This window comes from Vigna radiata, chromosome 4 (genome assembly GCF_000741045.1).
Source record: "Vigna radiata var. radiata cultivar VC1973A chromosome 4, Vradiata_ver6, whole genome shotgun sequence".
Classification (NCBI taxonomy): domain Eukaryota; kingdom Viridiplantae; phylum Streptophyta; class Magnoliopsida; order Fabales; family Fabaceae; genus Vigna; species Vigna radiata.
In genome coordinates this window covers 1,086,529-1,104,442 of record NC_028354.1, presented here as the reverse complement: position 1 = coordinate 1,104,442, position 17,914 = coordinate 1,086,529, and the positions used below count along the sequence as shown (strand labels likewise).

Sequence of the window (17,914 nt, the reverse complement as noted above, 5' to 3'; positions counted from 1 at the left end):
CCTTAGCATCACGTGCTTAGATTGCTAAAATTAAGAGTAATGCTAAGTATTATGTTTGGGATGGCCCATATCTGTAGAAGTTGTGCAGTGACCAGATTACTAGGAGATGCATTCCGGACCATGAGATTGACTCAGTCCTGCAGTTTTGTCATGCCTCCTCACCTGGTGGTTATCTGGGGATACAGAGAACAGCTCGTAGGGTGCTTGACTGTGGTTTCTATTGGCCTTCCATCTTCAAGGATGCGGAGAGGATTTGTAGCACCTGTGAGCCGTGTCAGAGAGCAGGAGGATCTATTTCACAAAGACAGGAGATGCCTCAACAGCCTATGTTGTTCTGTGAGGTGTTTGATGTCTGAGGTATAGATTTCATGGGTCCTTTTCCTGTTTCTTTTGGTTTCTCTTATATTCTCCTTGCTGTGGATTATGTTTCAAAATGCGTGGAAGCTAAAGCCACCAGGACTAATGATGCTGGGGTTGTTGTAGATTTTGTTAGATCTCACCTCTTTTGCAGGTTTGGAGTGCCTAGAGCAATTGTTAGTGATTAGGGAACCCATTTTTGCAACAAATCCATGCAGGCCTTGCTCAAGAAATATGGGGTGACGCACAAAGTTTCTACACCTTACCATCCCCAAACAAATGGGCAGGCTGAGATCACCAACAGGAAGATTAAGAGAATTTTGGAGAAGATTGTCCAGCCCAAGAGAAAATATTGGAGCAATAGGTTGGACGATGCTTTTTGGGCCCACAGGACCGCCTACAAAGCACCCATAGGGATGTCTCCTTATCGAGTTGTCTTTGGGAGGGCGTGTCATCTGCCAGTTTAGATTGAGCATCGAGCATATTGGGTTGTGAAGACGTGCAACTTCTCCATTGACCAAGCTGGAGAGGAAAGGAAGTTGCAGCTGAATGAAATGGACGAGATCCGTTTGGAAGCCTATGAGAACTCGAAGTTCCACAAAGAGAGGACCAAGAGGTTCCATGATAGTTCCATTCTTAGAAAGGACTTCGAGGTTGGCCAGGAGGTTTTGTTGTATAACTCTAGGCTCGGCCTCATGGGTGGTAAGTTGACATCAAAGTGGATTGGACCTTTTTTTGTTACTAATGTTTTCCCTTATGGTACAGTTGAGATATGGAGTCCTTCCATAGCTAAAAGCTTCAAGGTGAACGGGCACAGACTTAAGCCTTTCCTCAGCAACCCTTCGTTGTTGGATACAGTGGTGGAGGAGGCGTCTTTGGTCCACCCCACCTACCCTCCCCTTTGACTCAGGAAGCTTCTTTTCTCCTTCCCTCCTCACTTTTATTGCACTTTGTCTATATCTGCTGATTGTCTTGATTGTTGATCTGCTGATTGTGACACACTGAGGACATTGTGTTGTTTAAGTGTGGTCTATTAGGGGAGGTTGTTTCTTTGTTTATATTTCGGTTTTTATGTAGTTTGTTGTGTCTTGTGTACAGTTTTGCATGCTTTTCGTGAATTCTGGACTGTGATTAGGTTATCAGTTTTCTTTCACTGCATTGATACTTTGATTTGTTGGATTCCTTACTTTTCTTTGCTTGAAAGATGATCATGATGTTTGAGAGTTCGATTGATTATGACCGATTACCTGTGTGAGATTTGAGCCATTTGATGATCTTTCTTGTGTGTGATATGTCTCTGGATTGCTTGCACATTTGCCTTGGCTTGACTCTGTTAATAATTCTTGATTCATGNGCATGTTTGAAAATGATAAAGGCANTTTGTTGATTGAGCCTCTCTAGCCAGATAGCCTACCCTGTTATGATCTCTTTGTTAGCCCCTTTGAGCCTATACTTCCCCCATTTCTTTGTTTTGAAGCTCATACAATAGCCTAAGTGAAAAACCATGATCACCTGAACCTTGGGAATTTTGGAGCTTTGGAATTGTTTTGGGAATAAGTGTGGTCTCTTAGGAGTTGCAGATGAATTGGCTAGTGAGTCCTCTTCTTGCGGTTGCACTGTAAATATCATGTATCTTGTCTTTTGAATTGTGTGTTGATTAGAAAAAAAAAGAGACAGAAAATACAGAAAAAAAAAATTGTGAATAATGGAGTCAAGAAGAGGATGGAATTAGAGGTTGTGGGTGTGTTTGAATGTGTTTACACTTGTTCCCCATTGCTCCTCTGTTCCTTATGGTTTGTACCTTCTTATCCAGATGTATCCTCCCTTGGCCTTGGCCCCATTACAACCATGTAAAGACCTTTTGATTTGAATATGCATGTGTGCTTGAGTGTTGATATTAGAGGCTTGCCAAGTCTATTTGTGTTGCTTTCTTGAGTGCATCGAGTTACATTGATTTACCTTAAACACTTAAGAGAAACACCGATTGTGTGCATTTGTGAGACTCTGTTGCTTTCGATTCATCTCTTGAACTGATTGACTATTTTCCATGTACTGAACTGTTTGGATGATCCTCTGAGTATCTATTTTCATTGACTCTGTGTGGGATTCTGCCTATGCCTTTCACTGTCCAGATTTTGTGAGAGTTTTGCAACTTTGTTTCTGTTTTGTGAGTCTTCGTTGTCTGTCTGTCCAGTCTGTGTCACCTCCCTGATGTTTGAGTAGTTCCCTGGTTTTCGTCTTAGTTTTGCCCAGGAGTGCAAAAGACTAAGTGTGGTCTATTTTGATGAGTCGTTATTTTCTTGACTGTATTTAATTTATTGCAGTTAAATAAATCAGAGAATTGTGTTTAATTGTTTGTTATTTCCCCATTTTTCCGAATTTTGCTTAATTTGGTCGGAAATTCATGTTTTACCTAATTTGAATTTTCTGAGTTGATTAATTGCATTTTTGGGTGTAGGGAAATTTTGGAAACATCATTTGGAGCATTAGGGAAGGTGGCGTGATCATTCAAGACTCAACATTTAGTCATTTCCATTTTAATTAAGTTGTAATTTCGTTTTTAGAAACTTTAATTAGGATTAAGTGCATTTGGGCCCTTTTTGTGGCAAATTTTGTAGAAGCCCAATGTGTGGGACACTTGGCACCAAACCCTAGGGTTTCTTAGAGGTGGACCCAACCATTTTTAGTGTGGGACGGTATTTTGAGTAGGAAAGGCCGACCATTCACTAAGCACACTTCATACTACACTTTCATTTTGCTTTGCCTTGTATGAACTCTCTCTTGGGAGCTTTGGTGTGCCCTTTTCGGTTTTGAGCTATAGAATGAAAAAGATTTCGTTTTTCTTCTTCTCTTTCTTGCAAACATGCTTGTTCTTGCTTAATGGAATGGAGATCTATCATTTCTCTTCTTGCATTTTCCATTTGAATGTTGAAAGCTTGAGCTTAGAGGTGGTTCTTTGCATTTTCATAATGGTTTCTTTGGTTGAATGAAGACCCATTTTGCATTTTCGTTTCCTCTTTGTTGCACCAATTTCGTGATTATATTTGAGTTTCCATTGTTGAATGAAAAAGAATATGGTTCCCATTGAGTTTTGAAGTGAAGAAAGCTTGAGTTGATGCATGGTTGTTGGGAGCTTTAACCCTTTTCTTCTTGTGCTTTTACTTTGATGGATGAAAGAAATTTGTGAAGTGTATTCTTTAACTTTGGGAGAGCTGGACGGTGCTGCAATGTGGGTTATAGATTTCATTTTGTTTTTCTTAAAAGTTTGAAGCAAAGGTGTGTGTTGGAACGGTTTGGAAGAAGTGGGAGGTTGACTTTGTTGTTCTTTTATTTCTTTGGGAGTTGAAACTTGGTTTTCTTAATGCATTCTTGGTGGTAATAGGTGAAGAAAGGTTTTGGATGCTTGTTTGGGTGAGGAAAACCGAGAAAAGCAATGGAAGGGAGAGAGAAAGGGTTCATTTAATTTTTACCTCATTTGGCCATGCACATGAAGGGCTCATTTACCATGGAAGGAATATTGCCATTTTGGTCTTTGCCCTTTTGCTAGCTTGACCTAGAATTGCATGAAGGAGAGAATGTATTATGATTGTTTTTTGTTTGTTCCCTTTGACTTTGCACATGTGGCACATTGGGAGAAGCATTAAAAGCATTTTCATTAGGCATCTTGGTTGGAAATCACTTTTTCTACTTGGTGAGGAGTGTGGGTTTGGCAATTTGCATTGATGGAGAGAGAGAAGCACATTTTTGTATGGTAGAAAGGTAGAAGGAAGCATTTTCTTGGAGAATGAAGCACATGGAACAAAAGAAGGCAACATATGCATGGTTTATTGAAGGAAGAAAGTCAATTTAGAATGTGGTGGAGTGGCTTACGTAAAAGGGGTCTTCTTAGGCCATTTTCATTTTCAATTTCTTTATTTGGTGCACACTTGGTCACATGAATTGCTAGGAAAAATTTGTGTTTGCTTTTTTGTTTTAAATTAATTTGCATATTAGGATTAGTTGCTTATGATTTCTCTAATTTAGTTTTGCATTTAATTTAATTTAACTGTGTTGGGTAGTTGTTTGTTGTCTTGTTGGGGTCTAGTATTTTATTTTATTTTGTTTGAATGTTGTCTAAGGTTTTTAATAGTGTTAGTTTAATTACCATGCTAGCTTAAATTAGTTTGTTTGCATCTGTGTCTTTATTGACTTCTTTAACTTTTGCAAAACCCTTTTCACAACCCCCCCCCCCCCCGCTTCGTGTTAGACTCGATACTTGAACCGCAAAATTGGTCTTTGGGAGACGACCTAGGGGTCATTCCCTAGCTATACTACATTTATTTTCACATCAAATTTGTGTGGATTGCGACACCTCATCAGTGGATCTTCTTCTTCGGCCGGTGGATCTTCTCCAGGTGGACCTTCTCCCTCCACCTCCACCGCCACTGCCGCACCTTCTCCATTGGTTGACCGACCTATCTCTCTTCCATTCCCTTCACGGGCACTTCCTAGCAAACAGACTGAAGAGGTGGATAGAGAAATTTTGGAGACCTTCAGGAAAGTAGAGGTGAACATACCTCTACTCGATGCCATCAAGCAGATACCCAAGTATGCCAAATTTCTGAAGGAGTTGTGCACACACAAAAGGAAGATGAAGGGCAATGAATGGATCAACATGGGAAGGAATGTATCAGCTCTTATTGGCAAGTCGGTCTCGCACATTCCTGAAAAGTAAAAGGACCCAGGTATGTTTTGCATTCCTTGTGTGATTGGGAACAGTAAATTTGAAAATGCTATGCTTGATCTGGGTGCATCCATAAATCTCATGCCTTTGTCTATATATTCATCTTTGTCTCTTGGTCCTTTGCAAACCCCGAGTGTGGTCATTTAGTTGGTCAATAGGAGTGTTACCCACCCGACAGGTTACATAGAAGATGTCTTGGGTAGGGTAGGTGAATTGATATTTTCTGTTGATTTCTATGTTTTGGAGATGGAGGACGATTTCTCTCATGGATCCGCCCACATTATTCTAGGCAGGCCATTTTTCAAAACTGCCCGTACCAAGATTGATGTGTATGCTGGGACATTGTCTATGGAAATTGCTGATATTGTTGTGCATTTTAATATCCTTGATGCCATGAAATATCCAACTGAGGACCATTCTGTGTTAAGAGTTGATACATTGGATGACATTGTGGACGAGTTCATTATTGATGATTTTCGTTCTATGCATGAGAAGAAACATTCTTTTTAATCTTCTGTACATTCATGCATAGCATCTGGGATTGAATCAGGAATTGGAAATGCTGTTGAATTTGATGATGATATAGATGCAAACTGTGATGTCCAGGGTATTGATGATGTCCAGGTTATTGATGATATGCGTGTTTATGTTGATTTGGATGATATTGATGATGTTGTTGATATACCTGTGATGGATATTGATCTGGATTGTGATGAGATGGGTTTTCTGCCTTTACCTGTACATTCTTTAGAGTCAAAATGCATTAACCACGTTGCAGGAAGTATAATTGAATCTAACTTGCAGGAACCCACTCTTGAGCTGAAACAGCTCCCAGAAAACGTCAAGTACGTGTACTTGGAGGATGATGAGAAGAAACCTGTGATCATTTCTAACTCCCTTGATTTTGTTCAAGAGGAGAAGTTGCCTGATGTGCTAAGGAGGCACAAAAAGGCCATTGGATGGAGTTTGGCTGACATACCTGGTATTAGCCCATCAACATGCATGCATAGAATTTTGTTGGAAGATGGGGCAAAACCAGTGAGACAGCCACAGAGAAGGCAAAACCCCGTGATCATGGACATGATTAAGAAGGAGGTGACGAAGCTTTTGCAAACTGGGATCATCTACCCTATTTCAAATATCAGTGGGTGAGCCCCATCCATGTTGTGCCTGAGAAGACTGGCCTCACTGTTGTGAAGAATGAGAGCGATGAGCTTATCCCCACTAGAGTGCAGAGCAGCTGGAGAGTCTGCATTGATTATAGGAGGCTGAATCAAGCGACCAAGAAAGATCACTTCCCCCTGTCATTAATTGATCAGATGCTGGAGCGCCTGGCAGGTAAATCTCACTATTGCTTCCTCGATGGTTTTTCTGTTTATTTCCAAATCAGTATTGCTCCTGAGGATCAAGAGAAAACCACATTCACCTGCCTCTTTGGCACTTTTGCCTATAGGAGGATGCCCTTTGGCCTATGCAACGCCCCTCGTACCTTCCAGCGATGCATGCTTAGCATTTTCAGCGACTTTCTTGAGGGTTGCATAGAGGTGTTTATGGATGATTTTACTGTGTATGGATCCTCTTTTGATGCATGTTTAGATCGTCTAGAGAAAGTGTTGAAAAGATGCATAGAAACAAACCTTGTTCTCAATTTTGAGAAATGTCACTTCATGGTTGAACAAGGTTTGGTTGTAGGGCATATCATTTCTGAAAAGGGAATAGAGGTAGACCCTGCTAAGATATCTGTGATTTCCCAGTTGCCTTACCCCTCTTGCGTGCGAGAGGTGCGATCTTTTCTTGGACATGCAGGTTTCTACAGGCGCTTCATCAAGGATTTCAGCAAGAAGGCGCTTCCCTTGTCCAGACTGCTGCAAAAGGATATTGACTTTGTGTTTGATGACAGATGCAAGCAGGCATTTGATTGCCTGAAGGAAGCTTTGACCACCACTCCGATCATTCAAGCACCAGATTGGACAGCCCCATTTGAGCTCATGTTTGACGCATCAAATTATGCCTTGGGAGTTGTCCTGACACGGAAGATTAACAAGCTGCCTAAAGTGATCTACTATGTTACCAATAAGAAGCATTGGTAAAACTTGAAGAATTATTTTGATGATGCTGCAAGAAGTATTAAATTGTATTTTTAATTGGAATAATCGATTATGCACAAGCTATAATCGATTATCACTTACATTTTTACCTGCAATAATCGATTATCAAGGAGCAATAATCGATTATCACAAGTTATACAAGAATAATCGATTATCACTTCATATAATCGATTATCACTTTTTGAAAAACCTGTAACGGACTTGAATAATCGATTATCACTTCATATAATCGATTATCACTTTTTGAAAAACCTGTAACGGACTTGAATAATCGATTATCACTTACAATAATCGATTATTTGTGGCAGTTGGGACTTGACCTTTGATATTCAGAGCAGCTGCCTATATATTGGGTTTTAGAGAACTTCAGAAATTGAACTTTTTGTGAACTGAGAAAGCTTAGAACACTGTGTGTCAGAGGAACGTTCTTGAGAGCGTTTTGTTCATTGTTCCCTTGCTTGGTCTTGTGAAAGGAGAGGCTCGTGTATCGTGTGTCTATAGTCGGAGCAGACTCTCTTCAAGTTAGCAAGGTACTCTGCTTGGTCTTGTGAAAGGAGAAGCTCGCGAATCGTTGGTCGATTGCCGGAGCGGTTCTCTTCAAGTTGGTAGAGTGGTTCTTTTCGTTCTATATTCTGTTCTTTATCTTGTAATTTGTAAAACTGTTTTTTAGTGGAACTGTTAATCACTCTTTGTAGTGATTAACGACTGGACATAGATTCTGTTGAATCGAACCAATATAAAAATACTTGTGTGATTTTTCTATTCCCTACACTCATTTTATTTAACGCACATCAACTGTTTGGCTAATTTTCTAAAAGAAAATTATTTTTGCTAAAAAGGGCTAAAATCATTTTAACTGTGACCTAATACACTTTACGCTCTCTGAGTATTATTTCCGCTGCACAATACTCTTCGAAAATTACCCCCTGTGATACCATCAATTGGTATCAAAGCTTGCTTTGATAGTTTTTCAAAATATTTGCAAAAATGGCCGATCACAATCAAAACCATGAATATGCCGAAGGTGCTTCCATTAACAGACCTCCATTGTTTACTGGTGATAACTATGCTTTTTGGAAAGTGAGAATGGAGATTTTCATGGGGTCTGTTGATAGAGGCATCTGGGAAGCTGTACAAAATGGTCCTTATATTCCAAAAATTACAGTTGATGGTGTAGAAGTAGAAAAATCATATTTTGATTGCACTGATGAGGAAAATAGAAGAGCCCAATTTGATTTTAAGGCTAGAAATATAATACTATTTGCACTAACCCCAAATGAATTCTCCAAAGTTTTTGTTTATAAAAGTGCACAGGAAATGTGGAAATTTTTAAGGCACAGTTATAATGAAGTCATAGATGTAGATAAGTTGACACCGTGTGATTCAAGCTCTACATCAAGCTCAAGTGATTTTAATGAGCAAGAAAATATATGCTTAATGGCAAAAAGTGAAAGCCAAATCTTGAAGAAGAAGAAGAAGGAGAACAATCAAGGATCCGCTTCAAGCTTCAAATGCTATGGATGTGGTGNAAGAGGCCATGTGAAAGCTGATTGTTCAAGCAACAAAAGAAAAGCAAAGAAATCTCACAAAAAGAAGAAGGCNTACATTGCTTGGGAAGATACTGCATCAAGCACTTGTAGTTCAAGTGATTCTGTTGAAGAAGCAAACCTATGTTTGACGGTTGCTACCGATGACACTACAAGCCAAGTATGTGGCCCTAGCCTTGACACTAGTGAGTTTGATTTACAAAAAGCTTTTCTTGAATTGTTAAATGAATCTGAGAAATTAGATGCGGATCATAAAAAGCTTAAGAAATAGCACAATGAATTGAAATTGAAATATGATAAATTGCTTGATGATGAAGTTGTTTTAAGAAATAAAGTTAATACTTTAGAAATAAAATTGTGAGATGCACATGTCACTACTGAACCTGTTGAATGTTTGTCATGTAAGAGTCATGTGCTTGATATAAATATTCTTGAAAATTTGCTTGAAATTGCAACAAGAAATAATAATGCTGAAATGCCTCTACCTGTTAAAAAGGATTTTAAAAACAAAAGAGTTTTTAAAGGTAAGAACCAAATTAAAAGAACTCATAGAGTTTGGGTAAAAAAAGGAACTTTTGTGAAAAACAAGGTGCATGATGTTTGTTGCTTTTATTGCATGAAAAAGGGACACACTTCTAACAAATGCAACATTAAACATTTTGGCGTTCAAAATGGAAAATATGCTTGGATTCCTGTCATAAAGTAATATATCTCTAACCTCAAGGACCCAAATAAGATTATGGGTACCAAAAGCTCCATTGCTCTGTTTTGCAGAATAAGTTTTCAAAAGGAGAAGAGAATTTTTATGATGTTCTGATTTTGGAATTGATGCTCCAAGCCAAGAAGTAATTTCATCAAGTGATATCAAAAGCCTTGGTTCAAGCACCAAGTGGCTCAGCTAAGTAGTATTTAAACTTTGATGTTGCACATTGATTTGCTTAATCTTCCATTATGAGATTACTGTTGAATTCATTTCTGTTTGGGCAAATAATATGTACATCACTGTTTCTTTATTTCTATGGTGTGTTCCTGTCTGCTTGCACATTTTAGTCAATGAAATTAATCTATTTGAAATATTCATGTGCTAAATTTAGTCTTTTGGAATGATTAGTCATGTGCAATTGTTATTTCAATGATTTGTTTTTGTTTATAAATTGAATCTGTGTTTAACTGGTTTAGTATTCAATTTCCTGAATACTTTGAAGTAAGCCTTGATATATCTTTTGTTAAAAGCAATGAAAAATTCATTTGAGTGATCTGACTAATAGATTTTCATTGGCATTTCTGGATGATTAAGACATTTGATGATTAAATTGTCAATTTTGTTTCAAAGCTGTTTTTGGGGAGATTTGTTTTCAAAGTTCAAATGCATACCGCATAAGCTATGATAATACTCATTGAGAACTTGGATGCAAAAGTCGGAATTCTTTGATGTCGATGGTGCCCCTAGGTTCCCCTTTTATTGGACAGAGGATCCTCCCAAGATAAAGGCGTACGGCGTAAGCCGTATGAACGAGTTGGAGCGTGACGCCGTTCGGATCATAAAGGACCTGCCCCACCGCCTCAACGCCCGCGGCTTCGTCGACTGCTTGAAATACGAGGACTATGACCAAATTGCCTTTGGTATGCCTATGGCCGGTTCGGCTTCTTTATGTTCATTTTTGACTTAGCTAAATTCTTGTTTTCTTTTCAGGATATATGTCGCTACCCAAGCCTCGCCAATCCGGATGGCTTGCGTCCACCCAACGGCGCAAGGGCAGTAGTTCGAAGGGCGTAACACAGCCGTCTGCGGCCTCTAGCCGGGCGACTTCGTCCGGGATACCTACAGGTGTTCCCGTGAAGGTGACTACGGCGGATCCAGTGGCTGTGGTTCGCCCTGAAAAGGTGTTGGCTGGGCCTGCGCAAGAGAAACCCCTACCGGCCGGCGTCTTCGATATCGCTTTTGATGCGGCATCGAAGATAGAGTCTCGGCCCAGCTCCTCTCAACTGGCGGTCATAGAACCGTTGTCGGAAGAAGAATTGCTTGGAGCGGCCGTGGAGCTGATGAGCTGGGGCGTTATGTTGGCTCGTAGAGCTCGCAAGCATAGCAAAGGACACGAGGGTCGAGAGCTACTTCGCGAGTTGGCGGACGAACAAAACGTGTCCGCCGGTCTCCGCCGCCGCGTAGAGGCGCTGGCTAAGGAACACGAGCATTGTCCTGAAACGCATTCAAAGCTGCAAGCGGACTTGGATGCTGCTACTTCTAAGCTAGCCGCAGCGAACAAGTCCCTAGCGGACGCCAAGCTGGTGGAGGACAGTTTGAGAGAAGACGTTGAGAAACAGAAACTTGAGGTTCGCCGTTTGACTAAGAGGGGGGGCGAGTTGGCCGAACAGAGTGAGCGGCTATCCCAAGATCTCCTGACCGCCAATGCCGACAAGAAACGCCTCGAATACGAACTGAAGGAGGCGAAGGAAGCTTTTGACAAGCTGGACGCAACCATGATCGACGAGCATAAGGAAGGTTTCAATAAGGCTCTGTGTCAGGTACAATATTTGCTGAAGGTAGATCCGGTCGCTTCCGGGTTTGACCTGTATAAGGACGTTTATCGGGGCAAGATACGACCAGTGGAGGGGGTTCTGAATGAGGAAACTGTCGTGGGGACGGATGGTGGTCCTGCTGTTGAGGCCGACAAGGAAGCTTAATTTAGTCAATACATGTATTTTTTGGTCTGTGAGGTCGACTTGCAAACACTTAGGCATAGCTTTTGTTTGCGTGGTCGGCCCGTCCGGCTTTTGGTCTATACTTTACGTGTTATAATGAATTTGGTTTTTTCTATCACCATGTTATTTTATTTCGCGTCCGAAGGATGTTAACTTATTTTTACTACTCCGTTGTTAACATTTTTACATGTATTTTTACTTATTATCGGCCCGTACTGGTTTGTTCAGGACGGGCTCTTTGGTGGGATGGATTCCATATGGGGACAGATCTCTCGGCAGGACGGATCCCTTAGCCTTAAGAATAATTTGGGACGGATCCCTGTTAATTGGGGACGGATCCCATGAATTTAGTGGGACGGATCCCTTGGTGTTGTTCGGCTTGTCCGGTCGTTTCCAACTATCGAAAGGCACTCAAATTGGATGAAAAAGACTGCCATTAATTCAAAAATTCATAGTAAGAGTACATCGGCTAAACATGATTAACTGAAGTAAAACTTTAAGTGTGTTGCGTTCCATGTGTTGGGAAGGAGCTTTCCATCCGGTCGGGCGAGGCGATATGCTCCGTTTTTCAGCGTCGTGACAATTTTGAAGGGGCCTTCCCATTTAGCTGTCAATTTTCCATGCTGGGGCACGCGCCTGGCTTCCCCGGTCTTCTGCCAGACAAGGTCGCCTTCTTGAAACTCTTGGGGGCGGACCTTGGTGTTATATCGACGCTCTATCAGTCGCCGACATGCTTCAGCTCTGAGCACCGCTCGATCCCGGCGTTCGTCAATGGTATCGAGCTCCACCCTTAACACTTCATCGTTTAGCTGCATATCATCCAGCCTTCTGCGCAGCGATGGTTCGCCTAGTTCAACCGGGAGCATAGCGTCGATCCCATAAGTCAAGTTAAAGGGGGTTTCCCCCGTGGTGCCGTGCGGTGTGCATCTGTAGCCCCATAGCACCTCCGGCAGTTCCTCTACCCAAGCCGATTTCTTCTCTCCCAGCCTCTTTTCTAATTCCGCCACTATGGTTTTGTTAGCAGCTTCAACTTGGTCGTTCGTTTGTGGGTGTTCTACCGAACTCGTGAAGAGTTTGATGCCTAAGCTCGTATAAAATTCCTCCAGCTTGTTATCCATGAATTGCCTGTCGTTATCCGTTATTATAGTTTTTGGAAGGTCGAACCTGCATATTATCTTCCAGCAGAACTTTTGGACCTGCATGGCAGTGATGGACGCCAGGGGTTCGGCTTCGACCCATTTGGTGAAATAATCTACTGCGACTAAGAGGAATCTCTTTTGACCCTGGCCTTGGGGGAAAGGTCCGACGATATCCATGCCCCACTGGGCAAACGGCCATGGGGAGGTAATGGAATGGAGCGTATGGGGGGAACCCAAGTATCGTTGGCATGTGCTTGACAATTGAGGCAACGTTGCGTGAAAGTCCGGGTATCGTCTTCCATTGTCGGCCAGTAGTATCCGGCTCGTAGAATGCGGGCCTTCAACGTTCTTCGGCCGGAATGAAATCCACACACTCCATTGTGAAGCTCGTCCATCACGTACTGAGCTTCCTCCTTTGATAAGCACTTCAGCAACGGAGTGGAGAAACCTCTTTTGTATAGGTCGTCCCCAATTACTACAAATCGGGCGATCTTCCTCGAATCAGCCGGATCTACTGATAGTTCATCCTCTTGCCTTTTTATCAGCCTCCTTATCTCGTCCCGCCAATCAGTGTCGCCCGAAGCTATTACGTAGCATTCTACGGAGGGCTGTAGCAAGACTTGGCGAATAACGGTTGTGAGTTGACCCTTTTCTTTGCCAGAGCTAAGTTTAGACAACACGTCTGCTCGCGTATTCTGCTCTCGGGGTATATGTTGGATCTCAACTTTTTCAAAGGTCGCCACTAAAGACGACGCTCGGTGAAAGTACTTGAGCATATGGTCCTCCTTCACTTGAAACTCCCCGTTCATCTGACCTACGACCAGTTGTGAATCTGTTCGGCATACAAGTTTTCGCGCTCCCATATCCTTGGCGAGCCCTAATCCGGCCACCAGGGCTTCGTATTCGGCCTGATTGTTGGACGTTTTGAATTTGAATATCAACAAATATTCGAGCAGAAAACCGTTGGGTCCCTCCAGCACTATTCCGGCTCCATTGGTCTGCCGTCCGGACGCACCATCGACATAAAGGTTCCATTGATCGTTCCCGACAACTGGTAACTCGGCTGCGAAATCAGCGAGATGCTGCCCTTTAATGGAACCCCTTGGTTCGTACCGGAGGCCGAATTCCGATAACTCGACAGCCCAACTCACCATTCGTTCGGCTAGGTCGGGCTTCCTAAGTACCTTAGCCACCGGATGATTGGTTCTAACGACAACTTGGTACCCTTGAAAATATTGGCGAAGTCTACGGGAGGCGTGGAGGAGCGCCAACGCCACCTTCTCCACTTGCTGGTAACGGGCCTCCGTTTCTTGAAGCGTTCTGCTGACAAAATATATAAGCTTGGGGGATGGTTCTTCCTGCGTTAAGACTGCGCTGATTGCCGTGTCCGACACCCCTAAGTATATTTGCAATTTGTACCCTGCTATCGGTATGTTCATGGCGGGAGGATTCATCAGATCTCCTTCATTTCAGTAAACGCTTGTTCACATTCCGCGTCCCATTTGCCCGGTGCGTCCTTCTTCATTTTCTTCATTATCGGCCGAATACGCCCGGCCAATTTTGGAACGAAACGGGATAGTGCCATTAGTTGCCCGACCAACCTCTGGATATCTTTGAGTGTGCTGGAACTCGACATCTTCAGCACGGCCTCGCACTTGTCGGGGTTGGCCTCAATCCCTCGGGAGGTGAGCATAAAGCCTAGGAATTTCCCTCTGGCGACGCCGAACGTACACTTCGCTGGGTTTAATCGCATGTCGTATCTTCTGATCTGATGGAACACTTTTTCCAGGTCACGTAAGTGTTGGTTATCATCTGATGAACGTACCACCATATCATCGATATAAATATCCATACAACATCCTATCTGTTCGGAAAATACCCTATCCATCAACCGCTGGTACGTAGCACCGGCGTTTTTCAAACCAAACGGCATTACTTCGTAACAGAAGTTGGCCTTCTCTGTCATAAAGGCGGTTTTCTCGCTATATGGTGCATACATTAGGATCTGGTTGTATCCGGAGTATGCGTCCAGGATACTCAACATCTGATGTCCGGAGGCCCCGTCGACCAAAGCGTCGATGCTCGGAAGCGGGTAAGAGTCCTTGGGGCACGCCTTGTTGAGACCGGTATAATCTGTACACATCCGCCATTTACCATTTGACTTCTTTACCATGACCACATTGGCCAACCAAGTGGTGTATGTGATCTCCCGGATGAAGCCGGCTTCGCATAAATTTCTAGCTTCTTCATTCACCGCTTTCCTCTTTTCCTCCCCCATCCTCCATTTCTTCTGAGATATTGGTCGAGCGTTCTTGACTAACGACAACTTATGGGATGCAATGGACGGATGGATACCCGGCATGTCCGTCGTCGTCCATGCAAAAAGATCTCGATTCCGCCATAAGGTGGTTCTTAGCTGCTTCTCTGTTTCGGGCTCCATCCCTGTGGCTACGGACGTGGTTTGCGAAAGATCTCGTCCAAACACGACGGGCTGTGTTTCCCCCATAGGTTCCAAGCGGTCCTTTGTATTAGTCCTAGGGTCCAAATCGGCCATAGCTACTTCCGACCTAGGTACTTTTTGTCGGCCTTCCTGCGAATATATTCGCAGACCGGCCGCATAGCATTCTCGGGCGGTTTTCTGATTCGCCCGTATAGTACAAATCGTCCCACGGTGAGTCGGGTACTTCATGGTCAGATGTGGTGTGGACACTATAGCTCCGAATGCGTTTAAACACGGACGCCCCAAGAGGACGTTATAGGTTGTGTTAGCCTCTACTAGCAGGTATCTTATCTTCATTTCCTCGCTCTCTCTTCCGGTTCCCAGGCGGGTCCATAAATCAATATAACCTCTTGTGTCTACCCGCTCTCCAGCAAAACCCACTATTTGCTCATTGTACGGTACTATGAGGTCTTCCGATATGTCCATCTGGGAAAAGGTTTACCAATAAAGGATATTGACCGAGCTCCCCTGGTCGACGAGCACTTTGCTGATTTCATAACGAGCAATTTCTACGGTTATCACCATTGGGTCGTCCTGGTCCAGGTCAGGCGCATGAAAGTCTTCGTCCGTGAATGTGATGGGGGGCATGGTTCGCTTTGGGACATCAACGGCATGTATGGACCGTAACGTCCGGATACTCCTTTTTCTCGCTGAGGAGGTAGGTCCTCCTCCCGCAATCCTCTTGATATTGTATTTATTATCCCTCGCAACGGACGTCTCCGATCTCCATCCCTGCTGCGACTTCGGCTTCTTCTCTCACGTCTGTCAACATCCTGTGAAGGCCTATGGCTCCGCACGTTCGTGTTTTGCTCTTGCCTTCTAGGGCTTCTGGGTCTATGGTTTCGCCTCGGGCTCATCTGCCTGGGACTGGACGGCCTATCAGTATACTGGTCGGGTGCATTCATTTTTATGTACCGTTGCAGACGCCCTGCACGGATCAACTCTTCGATCTTATCTCTGAGCGTCACACATTCCTTCGTGTCGTGGCCCGAGTTCTGGTGGTATAAGCAGTGTTTGGTTAGGTCCGCTCCCGGAGGAGTAGGACGTCTCAAGGGAGCTTGCATGATCTGCGCACTCAACGCCTCTTGCAATATCCGGGCCCTAGGAGTGTTGAGAGAGGTATATTGTTGGAAACGCGGGCCCCTCGGTCCCTCTCTGCTCTTCTGCCCGCTCTGCCGACTTCCTTGACCGTCCGACCTTTTTCCGTCAGTTTTATCCATCCTAGCCTCCTGAGCATCTTTCCGGTACTGTTGTTTCATATTTTCCACCCTAGCTTCGTCGGTCGCCCGCTGTCTGAGTTCCTCCATCGTTCGAGGGGGGTTCCGGCAGATACTGTCCTTGAATGGCCCTGGTCTGAGTGTTGGCATAACGTATTGAAGGGCGAGTTCTAGGCCGAGTCCCTTAACTCTCCGTACCATTTTCTGGTACCTATCCATAAAGACTTTCAATGGTTCCTCCTTCCCTTGCCTAAGATTCATCAAATCCACCACCGTCACATCCTCCGCGTTGCACGCAGCAAATTGTTTCTTGAACATTTCCCCCAAGCTCTTGAAGTTTACAATGGAGTTAACCGGTAATGAAAACGCCCGACACCAAATGGCGTCATATCCGGTATGGAAGGTCATGGCATTGATGAATGACTTGACGTGGGCGGTCGGATCAGACGTCCCATCGTACATCTTGAATTGAGGGGGTATGAACTGTTCTGATATGTGTACTTCCATGATTTCCCGTACGAACGGCACCATGGTGGTTGATTCTTCTACTTTAACCAGAGACTGGCTGTCCTTGTTCCCCTTCTCCTCTCTCCCATCCGTTCGAGCACTACTATTCTCCCCTTCTAATGGTATTTGCTTTTCCCCTGCCCTCTCACCCTGCTCACCTCCAACCGCCCCATTCTTACTCCTCGCGATCTGGGCCAAACATTCTGCCCTCACGGTTGCCATCTCCTCCTCATGCTTTCGCTGCATTTCCATCATCCTTTGCTCCATCAATCTCAACATCTTCGTCTGATCTTCGGTGTTAGTGTTTCTTGTGGTCACCATTGGGTATAATCCTCCGGCCCCACGGTGGGCGCCAAATGTTTCGGATTGGTGGGGTCTTCCTCTACAATTACTGGACTTGAACACTCTTCCTTCGTCCGTCCTGGATTTCGTCTCCTGCTGCTCGCCTTGACCGGCCGGGTACCTGTTAAAAGCACTCCGACGCCCAAGTCAGTTCTCAGTTCCACTTGTAGAGATAGAAAGAGAAAGCTATCAAACAGTATAAATGCGCAATAAATGTTCCTACCTACTGTTACCTTTGACCTCTATTTATAGTTTTCTAGATGGGCCGAGAATTAACCTTCCTTAATCACGGCCCAAGATCGGGCCCAATGCTCGTAATCCTATTTAGTTTGGTATTAATTAGTGACCTGATCATCCCTCGCTAACTATCAATAAATGATCCTTCGTCTATTAATGACGACGTCCGGTCATACCGGACGAACTTCGGGAAGTGTCACCTGGGGGTCTGATGCCGGACGCAAATTAGTTGTCCGGACGTCCCCTGAGGCAGAGGACCGGACGTCCTCCCTTATATATATATATATATATATATATATATATATAATTTAATAACTGTTAAAGACAGTTACCGATACAGAGATAGTTTTTTATACATCAATGTAGCTTTGAGCCATAACACTCTGCATAAACATCTTAACCAGTAAATTTTCAACTTTCTTGAATATCATCCCCTTTACCTCTAGTTTGCGCACACCAGACAACAACATAACACGAAGTTTATAAACTAGTTCCCATTGCTTATTTTCTGTACACAAACATATAGAATGACATTTA

The 17,914-nt window shown here is 43.5% G+C and overlaps 1 protein-coding gene and 1 pseudogene across 1 annotated transcript; both read right to left on the bottom strand.

The window, feature by feature from the left end:
- Positions 1 to 12,696: 12,696 nt before the first annotated feature.
- LOC106758229 lies at positions 12,697 to 14,013 on the bottom strand. Its single transcript, XM_014641173.1, has one exon. The coding sequence runs from the start codon at positions 14,011 to 14,013 to the stop codon at positions 12,697 to 12,699; it is 1,317 nt and encodes a 438-aa protein (XP_014496659.1).
- Positions 14,014 to 14,027: 14 nt separating this feature from the next.
- Positions 14,028 to 17,914, bottom strand: part of LOC111241470 — a 63,866-nt pseudogene continuing 59,979 nt past the window's right edge.

Coding starts and splice junctions, on each gene's coding strand:
- LOC106758229 (XM_014641173.1), bottom strand. CDS start 14,013: ATGAACATACCGATAGCAGGGTACAAATTGCAAATATACTTAGGGGTG.